The sequence below is a fragment of the Petaurus breviceps genome, unplaced genomic scaffold (genome assembly GCF_028583685.1).
Source record: "Petaurus breviceps papuanus isolate PSGF00001 unplaced genomic scaffold, PetGlider_PUasm1.0 178, whole genome shotgun sequence".
In the NCBI taxonomy this organism is placed as follows: Eukaryota; Metazoa; Chordata; class Mammalia; order Diprotodontia; family Petauridae; genus Petaurus; species Petaurus breviceps.
In genome coordinates, this window is record NW_027185777.1 from 1,841,023 (window position 1) to 1,866,701 (window position 25,679).

The 25,679-nt window shown below is 36.7% G+C and overlaps 1 protein-coding gene across 10 annotated transcripts in view; it reads right to left on the reverse strand.

Moving 5' to 3' along the window:
- AKAP9 (A-kinase anchoring protein 9) overlaps window positions 1-25,679 on the reverse strand; it is a 192,806-nt gene that overhangs the window by 109,023 nt on the left and 58,104 nt on the right. For all 10 annotated transcript variants that reach the window (XM_069086173.1, XM_069086172.1, XM_069086176.1 and 7 more), the window contains 6 exons: window positions 24,917-25,072; window positions 11,214-11,411; window positions 5,763-8,198; window positions 3,671-3,884; window positions 2,321-2,400; window positions 262-406 (listed from right to left, as the gene is read on the reverse strand). In XM_069086173.1, coding sequence (XP_068942274.1) covers window positions 262-406; window positions 2,321-2,400; window positions 3,671-3,884; window positions 5,763-8,198; window positions 11,214-11,411; window positions 24,917-25,072 — 3,229 coding nt within the window. The remainder of the gene's footprint in view (window positions 1-261; window positions 407-2,320; window positions 2,401-3,670; window positions 3,885-5,762; window positions 8,199-11,213; window positions 11,412-24,916; window positions 25,073-25,679) is intronic.

The following is a 25,679-nucleotide window of genomic DNA, read 5'->3' on the forward strand; positions in this document are numbered from 1 at the left end:
GATAGTAGTGCAGATTACATGCCCATGCCATAATGGAAAAATTGATCTTTACATTAATTAATCAGATATTTCTATTCCTCAAAGAGTTCTAAAATACCACTTTCCATTAATGAGTAGAAACTATGGAAACAAAACTAAATGTGCTGGGTGATAATCACTTTAAATTAAGGTTTATAATACTAATATAAATTTATAATATGTTGAAAGTTAGAATATTATATTTTATAGTATAGACACCTTTTGAAAGATTTCTAGCATTACCTTGAACTTCCAATGTGCAATTCTGCAATGCTGGGTTATCTTCTTGAACTTCAGAGGAATAAATATCAGGAATTTCTCCTTTTTCTACTTTTGCTTCATATTTGAAAGGAGCTATGCTACATGTACCAAGGAGGTTGCATAAAGACTGTTGAAATCAAAAGTAAATAAAATTATAAGGCTGAAAATGATTATTTAAGTTAAAACAGATCATTCAAAATTATATTAGAGATATCCAACAGTTTAAAGAATAGAGGAAAGCAAAGAAAATATAAAATATTTAGTAATGTAAAATTCATTCTTCATTATGTGAAATTACAAATAATATTCGAGCAAAATTTATCTCGATAACATTTTATGTAAAATGTTAGTTAAGGAAATATAAAATTTTTTTTACTATGAGACTGACATATTTTCTGCTAAACAAAGCAAATTTCCTTTTCAAGATTTTTGCTTGAATGAATATTTCAATTTGCTTTTTAAGAAAATGTTATACCTTGGATAATCTCTACATCCTTTTAATGATGCAACCTTGAATTTTAATCCATCTCCTGTCTTATAACCACCTACCCTGACATCAACTGACATTATCTATTAATGAACAGAAATAGCATGCAATGACACCCCTGAAACATTAGAGATGATTATCTATAGGATGAGAGACCCAACAAATGGAACATTACATTCTACACATCTTTCCCCTTATATTTAAGAGGTGTTCTTGTGGCTCACACCAAAATTTCAGAAGCATATGATATGTTATTAACTTGGTTAATTGCTCTGAGAAATTGAAAATTCACAAATGGCAGTATTATCTTTACATCTATAGAAATTATATCAAACAGTATCTATTGATAAATATGTGAAAAGCAGTTTTGTTCATAAATCTAAATTGAGACTTCCCACACATTTCTTCCAATGGTCTGACGGAAGTTCCCTAAAACATTTAAAATAAGTAATGAACTGCTGCTTGTAGTATTCTTACAGATGCTCTTTCATATAGATTTGCTTAGAAACTAAAATAATTCTATGTGATTTTTTGTTGTTGGTGTACAGCTTTGATTGCCCGATGTTCTCCCAGGCTCCCAAGGGAGTATATGGAATTCTGGAAGTGGGAAGAAAGTCAGAGCTCTAGTCCTTCCTCAGACACAGGAAGCATCACTGCTAGCACGGTCCTCCTCGTACTCATAGAGATCTGTAGAGTGCTTTCAAGTCAGTAAAGCATCATGCAATTTATCTCATATGATCCTCCTAATAACCTTGCAAAGATACTGATATTGTGACACTCATTTTACAGATGAGTGAAAAGGACAAAAGACTTGGAGAATGAAGGCTTGGATTTGAATCCTAGCCTTGCATACCCTACATGTAAAAAGCTGGGTATGTCACTTAATCTGAGACTGTTATTGGTAAGATGGGGATGAAATTTATACTACCTAATTCAGAGGAGTATGGAAAAGTGCCTTTAAACCATAATGGACTCTAGAAATATGACCTAATATTATTCTTATTACATATATAGAAACTAAGAACAAAGAGGTAAAGTTATTTGCACAAGGTAACAGAACTAAGTGGCTAAGTCAGATCTTTCTATTAAATCAGGTATCTCACATACACGGACAGTTTGGAAAACAGGATAAGGAATAGTTGTGATGTTACTGAAAAAAGGAAAGCTGGTTTATACATCACCCACTAGGGCCTTGGGCTTTCCTCTACACCTTCTTGGTTCTCTCAGTAGCAGGGCTGAAATGACAGCAAATCCAGAGGGGAGAGGGTCTAAGCAGGATCTATGACTGCATTTGTCTCTGGCAACAACAGAAACACTCCTATGTTATCTATAAGTTTGTGTTATCTTTCCTCATTCTCCCTCTATTCCTAAAGATATATCATTTTCTGGTCTTAGTTTCAGGGACTGTTGAGAAAGAATAAACTGAAATTGTGCATTAACATAAAAGAAAGAGATGCCACTTTATGGAAAATTGGGAGGGATAATTTTATCAAAAACAGCAATTCTAAATGTAGAGTTTCTTCCCCCCAAACAATTTTTAAATTAATAGCTTACCTGATTAAAGCAAGAACATTCCTCAATCACTGCCTTATGGAGCTTCTCCATAAGCATCTCTAAAGACATCCCTTCATCATCTATTAAAACAGATAATGTATTATACTTATCAATTTGCACGTTGAAATACAGCTATTTAGTGTTTATTTTACCTGAAATATTTAATCTTCTGGTATACCTTGCCTTGCTGCAATAAAAATACTTCAAATTTATTACATTCAAAGTTATCTTCTAATTTTTGATGAACAGGTTATCTAAGAAGCCAGTTTCTTAGGCATTCAGTTTTGCCCCTGTTAAACTCATAAAGTTAAAGGATGTCAGGAGCCCTGGTGCACGGTAAGCACAGCAATACAATGACTGCATTTCTTTGAGCAGATCTATAATTTCATTGACATGGGGAGTTCTGGGTGAGGAATTTCTCTACCAGGGCAGGCTGGCACCTTTCCTGGAAGGATCACAGACCTAAAGCTGGCAGGACCCAATGGGAAGGGTAGAGAGGCTGACTCCATCCATGTACCTGATGCCATAGCAGCAGGTGATTGAGGCAAGACTTGTTAACTCTGAGGTCAGCTCTCTATCCATATAACCAGTGGTGTCAAACTCAAATAGAAATGGGGTCACTATGACATAGAGAAGAATCCCTGTGGGTCACCTATTAACTTATGTCTTAAAATATAATTTTATTTGTGTTTTATTGAATTTTTTGTTAAATATTTCTCAATTGCATTTTAATCTGGTTCAGGCCACAATCAGCCCACAGACCATGCATCTGATATCTCTGTCCTTCACAATGCTGCCTCACATATTTAATGTAGTCCTATTAAATTGTGATATTAAAGTATTCAGTAAGAAATAAGCAGATCTCTCAAGCATACTTAGACTAGCTATAAATATTATTCAAACTTTATTCCACTCAGCTTATATATTTAATTATGAAAAAGGGGGTTATCATAGGGAGGCAAATGTTGTCAGGAGGAAAGGCTATCCCCTCTCAAAAGTAGATATGGTGGCAGCCCAGGCCTATGAGCTTAAGACCTATTCCTAATATGTCCCAGGTTCCTATTTCTAGGGGTCTGGGTTGGTCTAAGGGCCCTGGGAAGACATGGGTAGGCCCAGGGATATGGATCAGTCTGGGCCTTCCTGGTACAGTACCGATCTGTCCAGCAGCCTAAAGACTGTCTTGGTTTCCTTGGGCTGGACTTCCATGGCCACGTGATCCCCTCAAGACTGAGTCAAAACTATGACCGGCAGGGCACAGAGAGCAACAGTGTATGCTCCACAGCATTAATGATTTCATTTAGACATCAGTTGGGATAGACAGTGCTCATAAGAACAGCTCCCACAGTTTACCTGCTTCTTGTCTCTTGACGTTCTGTAGCTCTAACACGTGTATTTTCTGAAGCTTCATCATCTCTTCTTCATGAGCAGAAACAAGTTCCTCTCTCAGGCTGCTTAGTGCACTTGCTCTCTCCTCTTCCATGCAGACACACACCTGCTTCACGTGAGCTGAATGAACCAGGGAAAGGCAAAGGCGCTGCGCCTCCATCTGAAGCCTCAAGTCCACCTTCAGTTTAAAGTGCACATATTGCAAGTGTTGTTAAATGACAAGTGAAACCATCCATTCTTTCTCTGCATTTATTTTTGTCATACTACCCAAAAAAGTGTCCTTATCAGCTGCATCTCAGAACTTATTTTTCTTTACTGATTTTCTGTCTTCTATTAACTCAATTTGCAGGTTGAGCAATCTTTCTTACACTAATACTAAGGTAAAAAACAATTTAATTCTTTCCAATTATTTCCATTTAAAAAATTTTTATTTTGGAATGGAGATGATAATGGCACAAGAGATGTAAAGACAACTCACAATTTTTTTTTTTAAGCAATCGGGGTTAAGTAACTTGCTCAAGGTTACATGGCTAGTTATTTCTGGGTGTGGTGCTAAGCATCTGAGCCCGGATTTGATCCCCAGGTCATTCTGACACTGAAGCCGGTGCTCTTACTTGCTGAGCCACCTGGTCACCCCTGACAACTCATAATTTTCAAGGCCATGAGTACCATAGATTTTCTGGGTATGTTTCTTTTTAAAATATGCTTTCTAGGTTATAGTTACACTAACTAGATATTGAGCAAGGCTACAGAATTTTAAGCATACTTCAAATGTGGAAAATTTAGAATAAAACAACTAGTACCCCTCTAGAAAGCTACAAAATGGAAATGTGATGACTAAATTTGTATGATTATTTGATTTGGAGCTTTGTAGAGATATTTAGTGTGGACATAGTTAACTCTTCATTATCTACACTAATGGATAAAAATATTCTGTTATCATATTTCACAGAAATCTAGATTTACAAATCTAGAAAACCACAAAGGTGATAAAGTCAATAGACTTTATTTTACAGATGAGGAAACTGAGGCCAGAGGGTGAAATATCTTGCCCAAGGTTATATTAGTAACTAACAAGAGAACTAGGACTAGAGAACTGAGATAAAAAGGGCAGAAAATCCACTGGTCCAATACAATAATACAATTAAACAGAGAAGTCACAATGAGGACCACAAGTGACAAGAAACATCTCTGCACTTCCATGGTTTGGCCTTAGCCTCAGCCCTTAGAGTAAGCCAAAGTCAAAAGGAAGGAAAGTGAAACAATCTGCTGTAATGCATGCTGTACTCCTGATCACCTTTAAGCTACTTAACAATCCGTTCCTTAAACCATGGTAAGGAGGTGGGAGCTAAATGGCAGTTGAAAATGTTTTACTTCTACAATAGTCAGAGAACTGACCATTTCAGCAGCTGGTCTTCAAACACAGGTATTCTCTCCTAAGAAACTTTCACTCTGCAAATTTAGGTGATTTGGGACATTTTAAGAGGAAACCAGCCTGTTTCACTATATCTAAAATAATCAAATATTCTATAGACAAATAGTTCACAGATATTAATTTTTCAATTTCTAGATTCATAATAAGAGCAGCATAAAGTGGCCTTATTATCTAGAAATGCTTTTAAAAACATCTATCTTGGTTAGGAAGCAACATGCATCATCCTACTTATAATATACATACTTAAAACTTCCATATCATTCCATGATAATTTTCATTAATTATGTTAATGTTCACAGTATTATAGCTGGCAAAATATAAACTGTCAAATGTTTCCTCTGGCTTTATCTGAACATATAAATTATTTTCATTACAGTTAGAATTTTTAATTTTTTTTGCATAAAATATAATACTTAGAGGAAATTAGGATAATTTAAAATCTGTCTATACAAAACCTGCCTGAAAATAAGTTACAAGTCCTAATGAGAATAACTTGAAAAAGATTAATTTTATTCTCCCTTTCTGAACATTCATTTATATTTTTATAAAGAACAAATGCATTTTCTAATTAAGAGGTTTTTCCCTCTTCTATCTTAATCATACATGAAACAGTAAACAAACCTGTTCAGATTTCAGAATATCAAGTTCCTCCCGAAGCTGGTCATTTTCACTCTGCATGATGGCCAAAGATGATGATAATGACTCATTAGCCAAGTGGTCAGTCACACAGTCCACATGGTCCAAAGGAGAATACTCTTCAGGCTTTACCAGTTCTTGCTTGCTTTCTTTTTTAACAGTCACATCTTCAAATGAAAGTTTATTTTCCTTTGTGATCTTTGCCCCTTCACTAAAGTCTTTATTTATTTTAAGTCCAGGACTTTTAGAATCTTTCCTTCCCTCTGTTTGAATACCATCTTTAAAATCACACAGCTTAAGTTTTAACTCATCCACATGTTCTGCTCGACTATGGCCGACTATGATTTCTAGCTCTTTGCATCTGTTTAAAACTTGTTCTTTCTCCTGCTTTAAAGATTTAACTTCCTCACTTAAGTGACTGATTTCACCATGCTTCTGCTTTAACTGCTCAGAAAGGTCTGACAGTCTCTCTGACAGTTCTAATTTCTCTCGCTGGGTCACCTCAAGTTTCTCCATAAGTTCTGTAGTATCCTTCTCAACAACTTCACCAACTTCAGAAATTTCTGCTACAAAAGACTTGTCATCTTTACAGCTTTCAGAATCTGCACTTTTAGTTTTCACTAAAACTGGCTTACTTTTCTGTAAATGATAAAGCTCATCAGTAAGAGCCTTTAGCTTCATTTGATACTCTACTTCCTGTTTGCTTTTACTGTCCTCTAAATCAGCTTTCACCTTTAAAAGACAAGCATATTCTTCTCGTAACTCCTGATAGTTAACCTCAAAATTTTTTTCGGCAAATGAATATGTGTTTCTTTGTTTCTCGATTTCTTCATTTAGCTGGGTGCATTGCTTTGTGAGTCTCTCATTTTCTTCTAGGAGTGTATCAATTTTTTTTTGCCAGTCACAGTCTTCAGATTTGGGCTTAACTGAATCTATGAACATCAAGCTTTCTTCTTTGCTAATGGGAGCATATATTTTCAGCATGTCTTCAAGAGCTTTCTTTTCATTTTTAAGAATGGTATTCTCAGTTTCAAGTTGTGTAAATTTTTCTTGAAGGCCATCTTCTTTCTCTTTTATTTGCTTCTCCAAAAACTCAGTTTTAAGTTGTAACTCTTGTACTTCTTGTTCAAGTGTACCCTTTTCCTTTTCTTCTTGTCTTAGTACTTCAATCTCTTTCTGAAGTTCACTGATTTGAAGAATCATTTCTTCTGATTTTGAATTTACAAGAGATTGTTGTAAATCTTTCAGCTTCGATATTTCTAAAAGTAATTGATTCTGCTTCGTTATTAAATTGTCCTTTTCAAACTGCATGGTTTCTATCCTTTGACTCATTTCATGATGTAATTCCTCTATCTGCTGTTTATAGTGAATACCTAAGTTATCTTTAAGCTTTTCTATATTTATTTTATGCTCTATTTCTAAGTCTTCACGGAGTTTGGAGAGCTCCTCTTCATGGCTGAACAGCAGCTGAGTTCTCAGTCTTTCTAATTCAGCTTCTTGAGATTCAGCCATTCTATCTAACACAGCATTCTTTTCTTTCTCTAGCATTTCAAGCTTTATCTTGTAATTGGTGACTTCGGCCTCATGCTTTAATTCTAGCTCCTTCCTGAATTCAGAAGCGTACACGATCTGGGCTTTCAAGTCCTCCACACTGCTAAGTAACTTGTGAGCTTCATTAAGCTCACCTTCTTGCTCGACTATTGTCTGTCTAGCTCTCTGAACCTGGTCCCTTGAAAAGCTTAATTCTTCAAAAAGGTCTTCAAGTTGTCTCTGTAAAGTAGACTTTTCTCCTGAAATTATTTCTAATTCTTCTTTCATTTTTTCCCTTTGAGAATTAGCATCTTGAAGTTTTAGATTCAATTCAGTAATTGCCATATTCATTAACTGTATCTGATTTTCATTTACTGGAATATTTGGACATGATTTTAAAGTATTTTCCAGTTCTCCTTTATGTCGTGCATTAAGTTCATCTATCTGTAACACATGCTGCTTTATTAACTCTTGCTTCATTTGCACAATCTGCTGCCCATACATTTCATCCAACTCTGCACGGAGCTGCTCCAATTTCCTTTGAGTTTCTTGTTCCATTCTTTGTACCATATCAGTTTCAAACTGGCTGTCCTTATGATTTTTCTTTTGAAGTTCTTCAACTGTCCCCATTAATTGTTTTATTTCATCAGAACACTGTCTTTCTTTTTGTTTAGAATTAGTTAATTCTAGTCTTACGTTATTTATTTCTTGGTTCTTTTCTATAATCTGTTCTTTGAATTCTCCCAGTAATTTATCAGTGGCTGTTAGTTTATCCTTCAATTCAAGTGAGTTTTTTTCTTCTTTTACTATTTTTGTTTTTAACTCTTCAATAATTGATTCCTTTTCCTGTAATTCCTTTTTACTTGAATCTTCTACTTTATTTTGCTCCTTCTGAAAATAAGAGAATCTTTAATTGATGGCAACTTAATAAATGGCTTCATAACTATGTCATCTAGGTTTGATAGCAAATCATTCTTTCGTTTTATACTACATTGATTGCTTTTAATAATGTCTTATTTGTATAAAACAGGTTTAAAATTGATAAGCTTTTAAAGTTTCTTAAAAGATAAATATAGTGCATGTACATGTAGTATTTTGGATATCCAGTTAGGAAGGAGATCAATAAGCATATAACAATAGAGAAGGTCTGTATTCTGCATGGCTGTTAAGGACAAAAGGGTATTGAGTTACCTCAAATTTACTACTGACCTAGATCTTAGTAGTGACCCAGGGGTGAGTCCTTGGAAAAGGATGGAGAAAAAGTGTATTTACATATATCTGATGCCTTGGCAGTATGCCTGAACCAGAAGTCACTTAATACAGAAAAACTCCAAGCCTAATCTAGGACAACTATCCTATTCGGGCTTGTCAAACCAACTCCAAAATTCTGGTTTAAATGGAAATTTGGAGACAGGGATGAAACTTTTTCCTGATTCCAGCTCAGAACTCAGTTGTAGAGTCATGGATAAGGAGAAGAACTATGCCTGACAAGAACTACTGATGACACTATGGCTTATGGACTATGAGCCACTTGAATAGACTACTACTTATGTATTTTATCTATGAAAAAATGTTAATGCTGTTAACTGGTGTATCTCTTCTGCATTTACTAATTTTATACAATAAACTCATTAAATCAATACCAGTTACTTGAGAATAGTTAAAAATGTTATGTAATCACTATGCTGTAGCCCCTACTATGTGCCAGACACTATGCTAAGGACTTTACAAGTATTAACTCATTTGAAAGTAAAATACTGGTACACAGTACTGTTGTTGAGTTGATTAGTCATGCAGGCACTTAATGAATATGTGTTCAACAAATTAATTCCAAAAGCTACCTAAGTGCTTTCTTGACTTGAAAAGCCCCACATACTGCTGGCAGCAAAGTCTTCGTAAAGCTCTGCCTAAAGGAGATAATATTTGTAAAGATCTTAGCCCAGTGTTAGGCACAGAGTGGGTTCTTTATGTTTATTCCTGTTCCTTCCTTTTCTAATGATTTCAACTGCCCTACTTAAACACTTTGAATGGCTCTCCACCATCTACCCAATGATGGCCAAGTTCTATAACAAGGCATTCAAGACCCTACACGATCTGGCCCCAGTGAACTACTAATGGCTCGCCAGTTGTGCCTTTCTCTTTGTTTAAGGTGTTCCCTCCACCTGTGACTGGCACACAGTAAGAACATAATTATGCTTATTGATTTGACTTGACTTAGATGCCTATTGGAACACTTCTAGCTCTTCCAAGGTCAGGTCAAACTCAATCCTCTCTGTGGAGGCTTCTCTCTCTGCATCTCCAATACTGTGTCCCAATTCTTCCACTTTTTTTCATCTGGCATAAATCACACTCTACTTATACTATTACAGTTTTTTTCTGTTGGTGTTATCTCCCCTTACTAGGGTCTTAGCTTCTTGAATGCAAGGACTGTAGCTTCATTTAGTTTTATACCCACCAATGTATGCATATTTTCAGATAACATAGTGAAATGTCTATATGGTAATTGTAAATATGACAGTTCAATCCTTAAGTTTTTCTTAGCTATCTTTAAATAATGAGACTTATCCTGATCATTGCTTCATTCTCTAGCATTTATATGTTGATGATTTTCAGTGATTCCTGGGCTTTTTATACACAATCATTGCTTAATTTTATAAATTCTCTTTTCCAATCAGTTAGTTTTCTAAGTTTGGTATCATTCTTTGGTATCCATTTGGGCATCACTTGGTATCTAAGTATGGTATCACTCTTAACACTTTACTCATTTTCATTGTTCATACTCAATTAGATGCCAAGTCCTGTTGATCATGCACAGAATTGCTTGGATTTGTCCCTTTCTCTCCACACACAACCACACAGTTGTGGCCTTCCTCATCTCTCACTAGGACTATTTCAATAGCTCCCTAATTTCCAGTCTCCTCCCTAATCACATTCCTAAAACACAGGTCTGACCACGTTACTCCCAGCAGCTCCCCAATGCCAATAGAGCTAGAGTCCCACTCCTCTGCCATCCAGGCACAGATCCCTCTCCTTCTTGTACTCCACCAACCAGCCAGGTGATATCCTTGCTGTTTCCCATACCTGACATTACATCTTTTGTCTTTGTGTCTTTGCACTGGCTGCCTCCATGGTTCAAAGTCACTCACTGCAGCTTCACACTTCCTTCCAAGCTTATCTCCAATGAGATGCCCTACACAAGCCCTGTCTTGAAGACCTCCACCTACTTCTGGAAACTATACTTTATTTATTTTGGACATATTTTGTATTTATCAGTTTTCACATTTCTCCCCCAAAGAGAATGTAATCTCATTAATGACAAGGGCTATTTCATTTTTGTTTTTATATTATTTGTGCCTACCATGATACCTGGCATAAAATAGGCCCTTAGTAAATGTATTTTTTTGAGCAAATAAGTGATATTTGATTTTTTTTTAATAAAAGGGAATTAAATTTTTGCTTTGAGAATTTTTTTCAGAATTTCACAATATCCCTTGAAAACACAGAGATTTTCATACTAACACAGGGTCAGAAATCATAGTTTCCTTCGAATGTAATCTGCCTATAACATTGAATTAGCACAGATTTATGCTAGACCTTTTCCAAAGGCATTAATCATAAGACCTAGCAGAAGGACCTCATTACCATATAAAAGTTTAACTTGTGGCTTTGAACTCAAGACTTGCATTATTATAATGGGGCTGTAAAAAGTTACAAAATAAATTATTATTTTATATATGAGAAGAACTTTTCTTCATTCTAAAGCTTTTGTGAATCATCTGCATAATGATGAAATGAATGTTTATTTCTAGAGCTTTTTAAATTAATTCAAAGGGAGATAAAAAATTAACATAAAGCTAATTGCAAAGCTACAAATCTTTTGGTAGACTATCATTAAAAAGAGCATACCATCTCATAAGTTCTAATTTTCTCTTGCAAGAAATTAATTTGCATATTGAATTCTTCTTTCTTCTTTTGATAATCTTCTAATAAATGGTCTTGTTCTTCTAGCTGCTGTTGATGAGTGAGAAGCTGTTGTTTGGCTTGAAGTAAATCTGCAGCTGTGCTACTATGACTGCTATTTCTTAGAGTTTCACTAGCCTGTAACTAAAATGAAAAAAAAAAAGACAAAAAAATGAGACATTAAAAGTGATAGCAACTACATTTACACAAAAAAAAGGAAGAAAGGGAGAATTTTTTGTTCAGTATATCATCCTCCATTCCCATTCCCCTTCCAAAGTACAATTCTGAAAAATTCTCATCTTGACCAGGATGAGAATCACTTAATAGGGTACAAATTTTTTTTAACAGAAAAAAAAGTACCCTTCCACAAAAGTTATATTACCATCATGAGTTAGAAACTGGAAATTTGCTATGAAACTATTCAATTTGGAGCAACATTTGGTAAAAGCCAGATCTGCTCTGATTCCACCAAAGAGGTCTGAACTAGGTCTAAAATCCCTGCAGCCCCTAGTTAACTACTAGCTAACTGCTTAAGCAATAAGAGTTCTTGTAATAATGAGAGCTACAGAGTTTTATGGAGATTTCAGTAACTATATAATAAAGGTATATAAACATATATAGAAAAGAGATATCAAGCTTTGCATTTGCCTAGAAGGAGACTCCTAAATATAATATATTGGTTCAATTACATAGGTTACCCTCATAAAGGAGGCAGCACCCCTAAAATGAAATTTCTTTAAATGGGAAAAGAAAAACTTTATGGATATACACTGAAATTTAATGTCATGGTAATTCCCACTAGCTTAACACATCAGATTTTGGAGGAAAAGTACAGACTGTGTTTGGACCAATGTTAATAAAAGCTGTGTTGTTTCCCACTTTATCAACTAGAAAGGTTTATAAAACAGTAATTTTATATCATCTTCAATTTAGCAACCTATGTACAACACTAGTTGGAATAAAGCAAGATGACTGTGCTGAGACTAGAAAAAAAGCTCTCTCAATCAATCTACATACATTTATTAAGAGCAAGCTTACTATATACCAAGCATTATGCTAGGTGCTATGGGTACAAAAAACAAAAATAAAACTATTCATGTCTTCAAGGAATTTATATTCTACTGGAGGAGATGACAATGCACATATATAAATGTACATAAGACATACACAAAATAAATACGTGGTAATTTTTTGTTTAGGGCACAGGAGGGCATTAACACAAAGGGAGGGCAAGAGTCAGTTCATTTTGTTATGAAAAAAAGAACAAAGAAATTCTGAAAAGTCAAAATTATGGCCCTGCCGTAAAAATTAATCTCTCTTTTCCAAATAGTTATATAAGAACAGAAATGGAAGAAAATGCAACTAATGATATGAAATACAATGGTAGAAATACAACTTGTATGACCACAGAAAAATGTCACGGTCAAGATTAATTGGACCAATATATTACATTCAGGAGACTATCAGTCTCCTGCCAGGCAAATGCAACGCATACACCTTGACATATTTTTTCTATATATGTTTATATACTTTTATTATAGTTATTGAAATCTCATCATAAAACTATCTGGAGCTCTCATGCCCTTATTACAAGAATTCTTACAGATTAAGTAGCTAACTAGAGAGTTGTGGGCGCTGGAGGGAGTTTAATCATTTTTTGTGCCATGGATCCCTTCTCAAAATAAGTTTTTAATTCAATTTTATTTTCATGAATATCTCCTTCTCTCCCTCCTATTGACCCCCAATAAAAAAATAAGATAAAATAAAATCTCTACTACAAATATTATAGTTAAAACACACCCACATTGGCTATGTACAAAAAAAAACTATAACACACATACAAATGTCTCAATATGTACTATGAGTATATAATCTATCAGGAGATGGGTATCATGCTTCATTATGAGTTCTCTGGATGTGTGGTTCTTTATTGTATTGATCAGAGTTCCTAAGTCTTTCAAAATGGTTTGTCTTTATAATATTATTATAAATTGTTCATCTAGTTCTGATCATTTTACTCTGTACCAGTTCATAGAAGTCTTTCCAGGTTGCTATAAAACCATCCTTTTCATCATTTCTTATAGCACAATAGCATTCAAACACATACATATGCCATGATTTCTTCAGTCATTCCCCAACTGATAGGCACCTTCTCAGTTTCCAATTCTTTACTGCAACAACAACCACAAAATATTGTATACATGTGCCCTTTCCTTCTTTCTTTGTTCTCTACAGGATGACAGACCTAGTAGTGTTATCAGTGTGTCAGAATAAACACAGCTTAGTTAGCTTTTTGTACATAGATCCAAATTGTTTTCTAGAATGGCTGGTCCAGTTCACAGTAACCTCTACCATTTGTTATTTTTTTTCTGTAAACTTTATCAATCTGATGAGTATAAGGAGGTACCTTAAAGTTGTTTTAATTTGCATTTCTCTAATCATGAATTATTTAGAGCTTTTTTTTCATAGTCATAGATAGCTTGGATTTCATCCTTTAAAAAGTGACCATTTATTTCCTTTGACTGTCACTTTGGGCAAGGTTCTTAGCCTGGACAAGTAATTTTTTCTTTGCTCTTCTAACTTGTCTGTGTCACCCTTTCTGTCTAAGCTATGTATTTATTTGGAGCTTACCTTAGTATAGGGTGAGAGATACTAGTCTATAGCTAGTTTCTGCTAGACTGCTTTACAGTTCTCTCAAGTTTTTGTTGGTGAGTTCTGGGATCTTTTGGCTTAGCCAACACTAGGCTACTATGCTCATTTGCTCCTCTATATCGTGTACTAATAATCAGTCTGACTGATCAACCTCTCCATTTCTTACCCAGTGATGACTGCTGCTTTGTGGTAGTTTAGTGTGAGATCTAGTACTGCTCAGCCCTTTTTCTTCCCACTTTTTTTTCATTAATTCTCTTGATATTCTTTATCTTTAGATCCTCTTGAAAGCTTTTGTTATTTTTTTCCTAGCTGTATAAAAGTAATCCTTTGGTGGTTTGGTACTGAAAAAATAAGTTAACTTGGGTAGTATTGTCATTATTATTTGGCTTAGCTTGACCTTGTCCAATTAATATTTATCTAATTACTTTGATGCCTTTATTTACCTAAAGATACTTTATATTGTAGTTGTGCTCATATGGTTCCTGTTTTTGTCTTGCCAGGTATGTAATAGTATCTGCAGTTATTTTAAATGGAATTTCTCTATCTCTTCCTGCTGGATTTTTTTTGGAACTACAGACAAAAGACTGATGTTTTACGTGGGTTTATTTTATATCCTAAAACTCTGCTGAAGTTGTTAATTGTTTCAATTATTTTTTAGTTGACTTTATGGTTATCTAACTAAACAGTCATATTATCTGCAAAGATGCCAACGTTTCTTCTTTGCCTGTGCTCATCCTCTCTGCTTTTTTTCCCTTTTATTGCTAGTATCAGAATATTTACCACTATAATAAACAGTAATAGTGATAATGAACATACTTGCTCTTGCCCCTGATCTTAAACTAGAGGGAAGGCCTCTAGCTTATTCGCATTACAGATATGCTATTAATATGATCAATTATTATGTTTATAGCTTTCCACATAGTAAATCAGCCCTCAATTCCTGCTGTAAATCCATCTTTGTGAGAGTGTGTAACCTTTGTAATATGTTATAGTTTCCTTGCTGATATTTTATTTTTAAAAATTCTTTTTTTTGCATCAGTACTCATTAAAGATACTGGCTCAGTTTTCTTTTTTGTGGTATTGGAATTAATTGTTCTTCAAATGTTAGACAGAAACCATTTGTAAATCTAACTGACCCTAGGGTATTTTTCTTTGGAAATAATTTATGGCTTCTTCAATTTCTTTTACTAACGTTGTGCTGTCCTGTATATTGCTAATCTGAGCAGTTTATATTTTTGAGAATATTTTTAACTTCATTTATATCGCCAGTTTTATTGGCATATCATTGGGCAAAATAAATAGTTCGTAATAATTTGTCATTTCTTCTTCACTGGTAAAAAATTCATCTTTTGAAGAAATTTTTGTTACTGCTAATTTGATTTTCTTATTTCTCTTTTTAAAATCAAGTTAGCTAATTGTTTATCTATTTCATTTTTTAAAATGACAGCTCCTAGTTTTATTTATTAATTCAATAATTTTTTTGTTCTTAATTTTGTTAATCTTTCCATTGTTTTTTCAGGTTTCCATTAGTTGATTTGCTCTTTCTTTTACTGATATAGTGTTTAGAGGTATTAATTTCTCTCTAAGAACTATTTTAGTTGTATTCTAAAATTTTTGGTGTGTTCTCATTATTGTTCGTATCTTTAATGAAACGATGTTTTTCTATAATTTGTCCTCTGACTCAAGTTGTTCTTTTTTTTTAAACTTACATTGATTTATTTTTAAAAATTAATTTTTTTGGTTACATTTTAAGTTCCAAACTGTTTCCCTCCTTCCCTCTGTACCCCGCACTAGGGAAGGCCATCATTTGACACATATACAAATATATGTAAACCCATACTATGCATACTTCTATTTATTAGTTCTTTTGTTGGAGGTGGACAGGATCTTCCTTCATTGTTCCTTTATGGTGAATAACTTGGTTGTTCACAATTATTCTTTGAACAATATTGCTGTTACTGTATATAATGTTTTCCTGGTTCTGTTCATTTTACTTTTCCTTTTTTCATGAAAGTCTTTCCATGTTTTTCTAAAATCAACCTCCTTATAATTTCTTACTGCCCAGTAGTATTCCATCACGGTCACATACTAAAACTTGTTTGGACATTCCCCAATTGATAAGCACCCTCCCTCTTGATTTCCAGTTGTTTTACCATCATAAAGAGAGCTGCTACAAATATTTTTTAGAACATATCGGTTCTTTTCCTTTTTTCCCTAATCACCTTGGGAAACAGACCTCATAGTAGTATTGCTAGGTCAAAAGGTATAATCATATTTATGTTTTTGTGTTTCTCTTGAGCCCCGAGTTTCTTCTACTAAGTTCTGATCTTTCTGCCAGGCATGCTTGGAAGATTCCCATTTCACTAAAAATCCATTTTTCTCCTTGTAGGAATATACTCAAATTTTGATGGCTGAGTTATTCTCAGCTCTAAGGCTCTAGATTGTTTGCCTTCTGGAACATTATATTCCAAGGTCCCTGGTTCCTTTTAAGTGGTGGCTAGAAAATTTTGTGTTATCTTGACTATGGCTCCTCAGTACTCGAATTCTTCTTTGCTGTCTCCTTACAGTGCTTCCTCCTTGACCTGGAGGCTCTGGATTTTGGCTACAATATTGATGGGAATTTTTGTTTTGTGGTTTCTTTGAGGAAGTGACCAGCTGATATGGTTTTCCTATTTCTACTCTGTCTTCTGGTTTTAAGATATCTGGGAAGTTTTCCTTTAAAATTTCTTGAAATATGTCTAAGCTCTTTTTTGAAAAATTTTCAAATGCTTTATTATAAATTAATGCTTTATTTATATATAATAAAAATGCTTTTATTAATTGATTTACGTCATAAATTTCCGACAGATTTTGAGTTACAAATTTTCTCCCCGTTTTTCCCCTACCCATCACTCCAGAATAGCAGTCCCACAGGATATCCCCTCCTCCAATCTGCTCTCTTCCATATCTTCTCCCATACCCCCTTAGACTTTTCCAGTAGGGTATGGTGGGTCTCTATGCCCCAGGGCCTGTATATCTTCTTTCCCAATAACATGTAAGATAGTATTAATGATAGTATATATGTATATATAATTTTAAACATTTGATTTTAAAACTTTGAATTCCAGATTCATTCCCTTCCTCCCTTGTCACCCACGCTTACTGGGAAGATAAGTGGTTCAGTATAGATTGTACATGTGTAGCTAATGCAAAACATTAACTTAGTAGATATATTGTAAAAGACTGACTATATTTCCCTCCCTCCTATCCCACCACCCACTTGTTCTACTCTCTGCTTTGATCCCATCCCTTTTCAAAAGTGAGTGCTTCCAATTTCCCTCCCCCCAATCCTGCTCTCCCTTCCATCATTCCCCCTCTCATCCCCTTCCCCCTACTCTCCTGTTGGGTGAGATACCCTATTTAGTGTGTATTTCATTCCCTCCCTGAGCCAAATTCAATGAGAATAAGGTTGACCCATTCCCTTTTGCCTTCCTATTCTTCCCCTCCATTGTAACCCTTTTCCCTTGTCTCTTCTTTATGAGATAGTTTATCCCATTGTCTCTCTCCATCTCCTCTTATTATATTCCTCTTTCACCTCTTAATTTCATCTTTTAAGTATCATCCCTTCCTATTAAATTGGTCCTGTGCCCTCTATCTGTGTATACCTGTAAACACATATGTACACATTCACAGATGTATTCATATGCTCGTATACACTCCGATATAGACATATATATTTATATTCCTTTCAACTATTTTCGTACTGAGAAACATTTCATCAGTTACAATTATCGTTTTTCTATGTAGGAATGTTAATAGTTCAACTCTGATCAGTGGCTTATGATTTCTTTCCCCCGTTTACCTTCTCAAGCTTCTCTTGCTTCTTGTATCTAGATGCCAAATTTTCTATTTAACTCTGGTTTTTTAAATTAAAAATGCTTGAAAAGTCCTCTATTCCACTGAATGACCATATTTTCCCCTGAAACATGATACTCAGTTTTGCTGGGTAGGTGATTCTTGGTTTTAATCCCAGCTCCTCTGCCCTCCGGAATATCCTATTCCAGGCCCTTCAATCCCTCGGTGTAGAAGCTGCCAGATCCTGGGTTATCCTGATTCTGTTTCCACATATGCAAATTGTTTCTTCCTGGCTGCTTGTAATATTCTCTCCTTAATCTGGGAATTCCAGAACCTGGCTATAATATTCCTAGGAGTTTTCTTTTTGGTATCTTTTTCAGGAGGTGATTGATGGATTCTTTCAACCTCTATTTTGCCCTCTGGTACTAAAACATCAGGGCAGTTTTCTTTGAGAACTTCCTGGAGGATGATTCCTAGGTTCTTACTTTGGTCATGGCTTTCAGGTAGTCCAATAATTTTTAAATTATCTCTCCTGGATCTATTTTCCAGGTCAGTGGTTTTTCCCATGAGATATTTCACACTGCCTTCTATTTTTTCATTTGTTTGGATCTGTTTAACATCATCTTGATTTCTCTTAAAGTCACTACCTTCCCTTTGCTCCAATCTAAATCCGAGGGAATGATTCTCCTCATTGAGCTTTTGAGATTCTTTTTCCATCTGGCAAATTCGACTTTTCAAGGCATTCCTCTCCTAATTGCCTTTTTGAGCCTCTTTTGCCAATTGAGTCAGTCTGTTTTTTAAGGTGCGATTTTCCTCAGTCAGGCTGTTGACTCTCATTTTGCAATTTTCTTGCACTGTTCTCATATCTCTTCCCAATTTTTCCTCCACTTCTCTTATCTGCTTCTTAAGGTCCTCTATGGCCTATAACCAGCTCGTATTTTCCTTTGTAGCTTCTGGTGCAGGAGTTCTGACTTCACTGTCTTTCTCCTGTTCCATGCTCTGCTCCATTTTGTCCCCAAAATAGGAGTCTAACGTTGGAGTCTTCTGTTTGTTTTGCTTCTTTTGTCTTGTCATGTTGCCCCTCAGTCACTTGACCCCTGGGCTTTTTGCCACAGTAGGACTCTGCCACCAGACAGGGGAGCCTTCGTCCCAAATGCTGGGGTTTTCACAACTGCCGGAGGTATTAGTTGGGTGCCCTCTCTGAGGCCTCCACATGCTCTGGCAAGCTGGTCACATACCTCAGGACCTCCACCCTAGACCTCAATCCAAATCCAAGCAGGTTAAAGCAAGAGCGATTACCCCCTCAGACTGGTTGCTTGGTCCCCCTACACTCTGCAGGCCAGGAGCTGAAGCTGCAATGTGGAACTGGCGCCATCTCAGAGGCTTCTTGCCCTGGGGACAAAAGCTGATGCACTCCCAGCTACTGGTCCCAAAGTCCAGACTGCACTGATCTCTCACTTTGTCCTTCGCATCTATGTGTTGATAAATCTGGAAATGGCCACAGCTGCTGGTGATCTGCAATCCCTCCAGCTGGATGCTGGTTAGGCCCACCCTGGGGCTAAAATCTCGGCTGGTGGGGGGGGGGGAGGGTCCTGGACTTGGCTCCCAGAGCACTGTGCTGGCCAATTCCTGCCGGCCTGCTGGGCTGTCCTCAGAGGGAGGTTAGCTTCTCTGTGTCATTTTGAGGGTTCTGCAGCTCCAAGTTTGTTTAGAGTCCCCTTTTTACATGGGTTGGGGAAGGTGGAAGCTGGAGCCCTGCGGAGGTCTTGCTTCTATTTCACCATCTTGACTCCCTCTAAGCTCTTTTTTGGTCATTTACTTTCAGGTCGTCTAGTGGTTCTTACATATTTTTTTTCCTCTTCAATCTGTTTTTCTACATAAGTTGTTTTTGCTATAAGATACCTTATATTTTCTTTTCTTTTTAATTTTTTAAATTTATTATTTCTTATCTTTTGGACAATAATCACTAGTTTCTATTTGGTCAATTCTAATTTTAGTAATATTAGCTAACATTTATATAGTACTTAGTTTGAGTGCTCAGGCACTGTGCTAAGCACTTGACAATAATTATTTCATTTTATCCTTACAACAACCTTGGGGGGTAGATGTTATTATCACATGCATTTTACAAATGAGGAAACTGAGGTTAACAGAGTTAAATGACTTGCTCAGGGTCACTAGTAAACTAGTAAGTGTCTGAGGCTGGATTTGAACTCAGGTCTTACTGACTTCAGGCTGGGCAATCTCTCCACTGCTTCACCTAGCTTCCAGGGAATTTTTTTTTTGTAAGGTTTTGTGCCTCTTTCTCCATGATGCTTCCAAATCTTTCTTTTTTCTATAGCTCTCATTTCTTTCCTCATTTTTCCCTCCTGGGTCTCTCATTTGGTTTCTTTCTTTTTCATTTTTTTTTAACATTATTTGCCTTTTATTATTCTGGAATGCCCCCCTGAAGAGGGTTACAAATGAGTCTGTCCATCCATGTTTCACCATAGATAATTCTCTAATAGAACTTATCTGAATGAGGATTGTCAAATCTCCATCATCATAAGAAGAGTTTATAGACTATGAAAGATACCTTTCATTTAGGCAATTATCACATACATTTGAATAACATTCCTCAAAGTGGAGGAACAGGAGGGAAGTACTTAATAATAAATATAGTGTCCAGATCTTAAACATGAATCTACTACAAATGTCCTTTTTCCTCTCTCATTTAACATATTTGTTTGAACTTATAAAACAATTTTATTTTTTTAACGTAGGTGTAATTTTGCATGATCAAAAATATTCTTTTTTTAGCTGGGCTTCGGTCGCCGCGTCTCCTAACTGGAAGCAGAGGCTGGCTGCAGGCATGCTTCAAAGCGAGGCCTGCTTGTGCTGGGAGTACTTGTAGCTCAAGGCCCAGGAGCAGAAGCAGCATCTTCTGGAGGAGAAGAAACAGAGGCTCAAGAGAACCCTGGATGACAATCAGCTGATCCCCAGTGAGCTCCAAAGGGCAGCTCTGACTCTCCAGGGGGAATTGGAGTTTGATGACGCTGGAGGTGAAGGTGTCTTGAGCCACCAAGATGATGAATATCGATGGGCAGGTGTAGAAGACCCCAGAATTATGATCACCACATATTGAGACCCCAGCTCTTGGCTCAAGATGTTTGCCAAGGAGCTGAAGTTGAATATAAATTATAATTTATTTGTTTGGATCTGTTTAATAGTATCTTGATTTCTCATAAAGTCACTAGTTTCCATTTGCTCCAATCTAAATCTGAAGGAATTCTTCTCCTCAGTTAGCTTTTGAGATTCTTTTTCTATCAGGCAAATTCAGCTTTTTAAGGCATTTTTCTCCTCATTGGCTTTTTGAGCCTCTTTTGCCATTTAAGTTAGTCTATTTTTTAAGGTGTTATTTTCTTTAGTCAGGCTGTTGACTCTCTTTTCATGATTTTCTTGCATCATTCTCATTTCTCTTCCCAATTTTTCCTCCCCTTCTCTTATTTGGTTTTCAAAATCCTTCTTAAGTTCCTCTGTGGCTTGTAACCAATCCATTTTTTTCTTGGAAGCTTTTGATGCAGGAGTTCTGACTTTGTTGTCTTCCTGACATTCCATGCTTGATCCTTTTTTGTCCCCCAAAAATAAATCCAAAGTTGGACTTCTGTGCTTGCTTTGCTTCCTTTGTTTGCTCATGTTGCCACTTAATTACTTAACTTTTGAGCCTTTTACCACAGTAGAACTCTGCTTCCAGAGAGGAGAGCTTTGTTCCAAATCGCTGGGGTTTTCACAGCTGCCAGAGCTATTAGTTAGCTGCCCTGTCTGAAGCCTCCACATGCTCTGGCTCACTGGTCACACACCCCAGAACTTCCACCCTAGACCACAATACAGATCCAAGCAGGTTAAAGCAAGTGCGATGACCACTCAGAATGGTTGCTTAGTCCCCCTACAATCTGCAGGCCAGGAGCTCTGAAGCAGAAATGAGACGGTGCTGCAAGGACACTGCCTCAGCTGCTTCTCCCTGGGGGGCAGGGAGGAACAGGGCAGAAGCCAGACCACACTCCTGGACCCTTTGTTCCCACAAAGTCCACACTGAACTCTCACTTTGTCTTTGGCATTTATGGGTTGATAATTCTGGAAACTGCCACAGCTGCTGGTGATCCCCTCTCCCCAAGTCCCTCCAGCTGGTGGCTGGCTGGGCCACCCTGACGCTAAAATTGCAGGCTCAGGAGGGGCTGGGTTCTGCTCCCAGAGGGCTGCAATGGACCCTTCTTGTCCACCTGCTGGGCTGCCTTCAGTGGGAGGTTTGTTTCTCTCTGTCACTTTGTGGGTTCTGTAGCTCTAAAGTTTGTTCAGAGTCATTTTTTATAGGTATTTGAGGTGGTTATGGAGGGAGCATATGGAGTTTTCCTGCTTCTACCCACCATCTTGGCTCCGCCTCTCATTTGGTTTCTAAAATTATTTTTAATCCTTTTTAAAACTCTTGCTTCCTCTCTTCTGGGAATTCTAGTTAAACTTCTGTCCAAGCTGTGTTTATATTTGAGGCTTTGTTTGTAGATGTTTCGGAACCATTCTCTTCTTCTGAGTTTGTGTCTTGAGTGTCTCTGTCACCATAACACCTCTTTATGGTGGGTTTTTTTCATTTGTTCATTTTTTCAGCCTACTTCTTGCCTCTGGACTTGATGTTAGGGCTGGGCTCTGTGCATTTCTGGGAGAAATATCTGAACCGAGCTTTTGTCATCTTGGCTCCTTCTGATGCTCTTCTGTGTGATTGAGTGTTATGTTATGTTATTCCAAGATGTCAGGAACTGCACAGGATAGGCACCTGAAACCTTTTAATGCTCCCAAAGCAACGTGATCTGGGGCAATATCTGATTATTGCTCTCCTGGTCTGACCTTTGCAAGTTCCTGTACCCAGTCTGGGTATTCCTGTTGTCTTGTCCTTCATTTGAAGCTCCAGTAAACTGTGGCTAGACTCAGACAACTTTCAGCCAACTTGAAAACTGCTGATTCTATGTGACCAAACCTCAGGGTTCCCCTTTGTCTGGGATTCCTGTTATCATTATTTCACTGGAGGATTCCGACTAGGCTGGTGGCTTGAACTGAGACCCTGCTCTGCTTTTTGAATCAGTCACAAAGTTGGTTTGCTTTTGTACTTGTTCCTGAATATACAGCCTAAGGCCCACAACTTTTCCTTACCCTGGGACACCACACCTAGGCACAAGTCCTCTCCTGAGTCCACCTTGGGTCTGGGAGTTGGAATGGGATAGGAAGGGGCAGATCTGTCAGCTAGCACTTGTTCCTGAACGAGGCTGGGATCCTTTTGAGACCTGTTCTTGCCCTGATACATAGTCTCCAGTCCTCCTTCGGTTCTGGCATACAGCTGTGTCTCTGGCCCGGCCCTATCCCTAATATCCAGAGAACTCTTTGTCTCCCTATACTAACCTCAATTATAAAAGAAAAATAAAAGATTTGCTGTGATTTTAAAAAAAAATTCCTGATCAGGAATTGGTTTGGTTCATTTTCCAAATCTGAGGAGAGTTTGTGTTAGAGGAACTGAGTTATACTTGTCCTGTTACTCTGCCATCTTGGCTTTCTCCTTTCAGAATAATGTTTTTAAAAGTATAAAATAAAAAAAAAGAATTACAAAAGAAACCAATTACATTAAAATGAAGTTATCAAGACACTAAAAAGTTAAGTTCATGGACATCAAAGTTAAGAATCCCTGTTCCAGACCAAGGTTCACACAGTCAATTTCTCATCATAGCAGCTCTTCTACAAAATTTCTGGGTGGCCCTGGAAGAGGCACTTCTTTACATCCTAGTGTCCTCAAAGTGAACCTGGAAGAAAAAGCCCTGGTCTTGCTTATGAAAATGTGTCTAATAAAGCCCACTGAAAAAAGGTACAGCATGAAGAAAGATAACTCTCAAGCCTGAAATTTGCTTTTTACAGATTTTTTTTTCCAATTAAATCATGCTAAAAAGAATTCATCAACTGTGAGAGAAACCATCATCATGAAAAGAAAGAGTCCCATCTGGTCATTAATGTTACCTCTGCTTATTAGAACTGACCATTATACCTTTATATGCAGATGTTTTCATCATCATTTCTGCTCCTACACACACACACACACACACACACACACACACACACTGTAAGGGGAATGTAAATTTGTAAGATCTTCCCTGCCCCTAGGCTAAAGTGCACCTGGAGCCTGGGGTGGGAGGCTTGTTTTTCAGTAGATATTTTTTGATTGGGCAGTGAGTCAATAAGGTTGTTACATTCTCTGAGCCAGGAGAAGGCTATATAAGCCCTGATGTGTAGCTTTGTTTTGGGGCTCACTTTGAGAAGTGTTCTGTGATTTGATATGGATTCTGGGAAGCCATTGTCCAGAGCCCCCCGGCTTTGAAAAACCCAGATGTTGAAACCCAGATGTCGATTTGGTATGGATGTAATGGTTGGACAGTTTGGAAATCTGTCTACTTGATCTGTTTCTCTGTCTTGATAATTCTGTCTATATATTCTGAAGTTCGGGGTGCTGACCTTTTTCCCCTGAACGAGGTAAACAATATATGTTTGACTGATTAAAGTAAGCTTGTTAACCCATTTTGAGTTGCTTTCCTTTAACAAAGCAGATCTAAGAACCTGTGGTGGCAGCCACCCTGGGGACACTTGAGGTGCTTGCTGCTACACATTCACACACACGTTACAAACTACAAATGAATGAAAAGGAGGTTTCTGAGGGGGAGAGAAAGATTAATCATTAGTCTTATTATTATTTGCTTGGAGATTTTTTTTGTTCTAGGGAATTATTACTATTATTATTCTTGCCTAGAAAATTATTTTGCAATCCTATTGTTTTGAGGAGAAAGTTCAATCTCAGACATGGAAACCATTAGTAAACAAAGGTAATGTAAATTACTGAACTTTCTATCAACTGTAATTCTTGAAATGTAAAACAAAAGAAGAAAGCAGGGAAACCAACAAAAAGGAAACTACCGTGGGGGATATAAACTAATGTTCTGGTTAATAAGATGAACTGGTACCCACTATTTCCCTTATGTGATAATCCATAATAAACAAATATTAGATGAACATAATATTTATCCTGAAAGACATAAAAGTTATAATATATAAATTATACTATTATCAAATAATAAAAATTTACTAGCAAGAAGACTTACATGTTGGAACTGTATTTGCAACTTTTGACTTTGTTCTGTCAGTTCTAAAAATTCTCTCATAGTCTCATCTTTTTCTCTTCTTGCTTGCTGTAGGTTTGCAGTAAGTTGGGTTATGATGCCATCTCTCTGTTTAATTGCTGCTTCAAATTCTTGAAGCTATTTAAAAAAGTATAAAAGGGTGATAAAAAACAATACCTAAAAAATACAACTATAGGTTAATTACTATTAAAATGATATATGACTAAATAATATAATAGATTCTAAAATCTTATTCTAGCAGGCATTTCCTTTTTCTTTTTTAAGGCTGGGTTTCCCTATCTCTCCTAGGCTAGATGCACAGGGGCTATCTACGAGCCCAGTCTTACTCTGATTGGCACAGGAGCTGGAGACCTGCTCAATTTCCAACCTGGTCCAGTTTGCCCCTCCTCAGGCACTACGGTAGCTATTTTCACAGGAGGACATTCAGTTAGAAGCCTGGTGGGGCATCTGAGCAAATCAAATCACCAGAGGCAGACACAGAAGGCAGGCGACCATGGCAGCTGACTGCACACTGTCTCAACACACGGAAAAGGAAGTGGGGGGACAGCAGAGAGGGGTGGAAGACAAGAAGGACCCAATGAGGTCTTCTACAAAATTTCTGGGTGGCCCTGGAAGAGGTACTTCTTTTTTGATTGACAACTTTTTCAAAAATACTGACAGTGAGAGGAGCGTGAGAGACAGCTGAACTGGGAAGAAGAGTCACGGGAAATTTTTATATACTTTT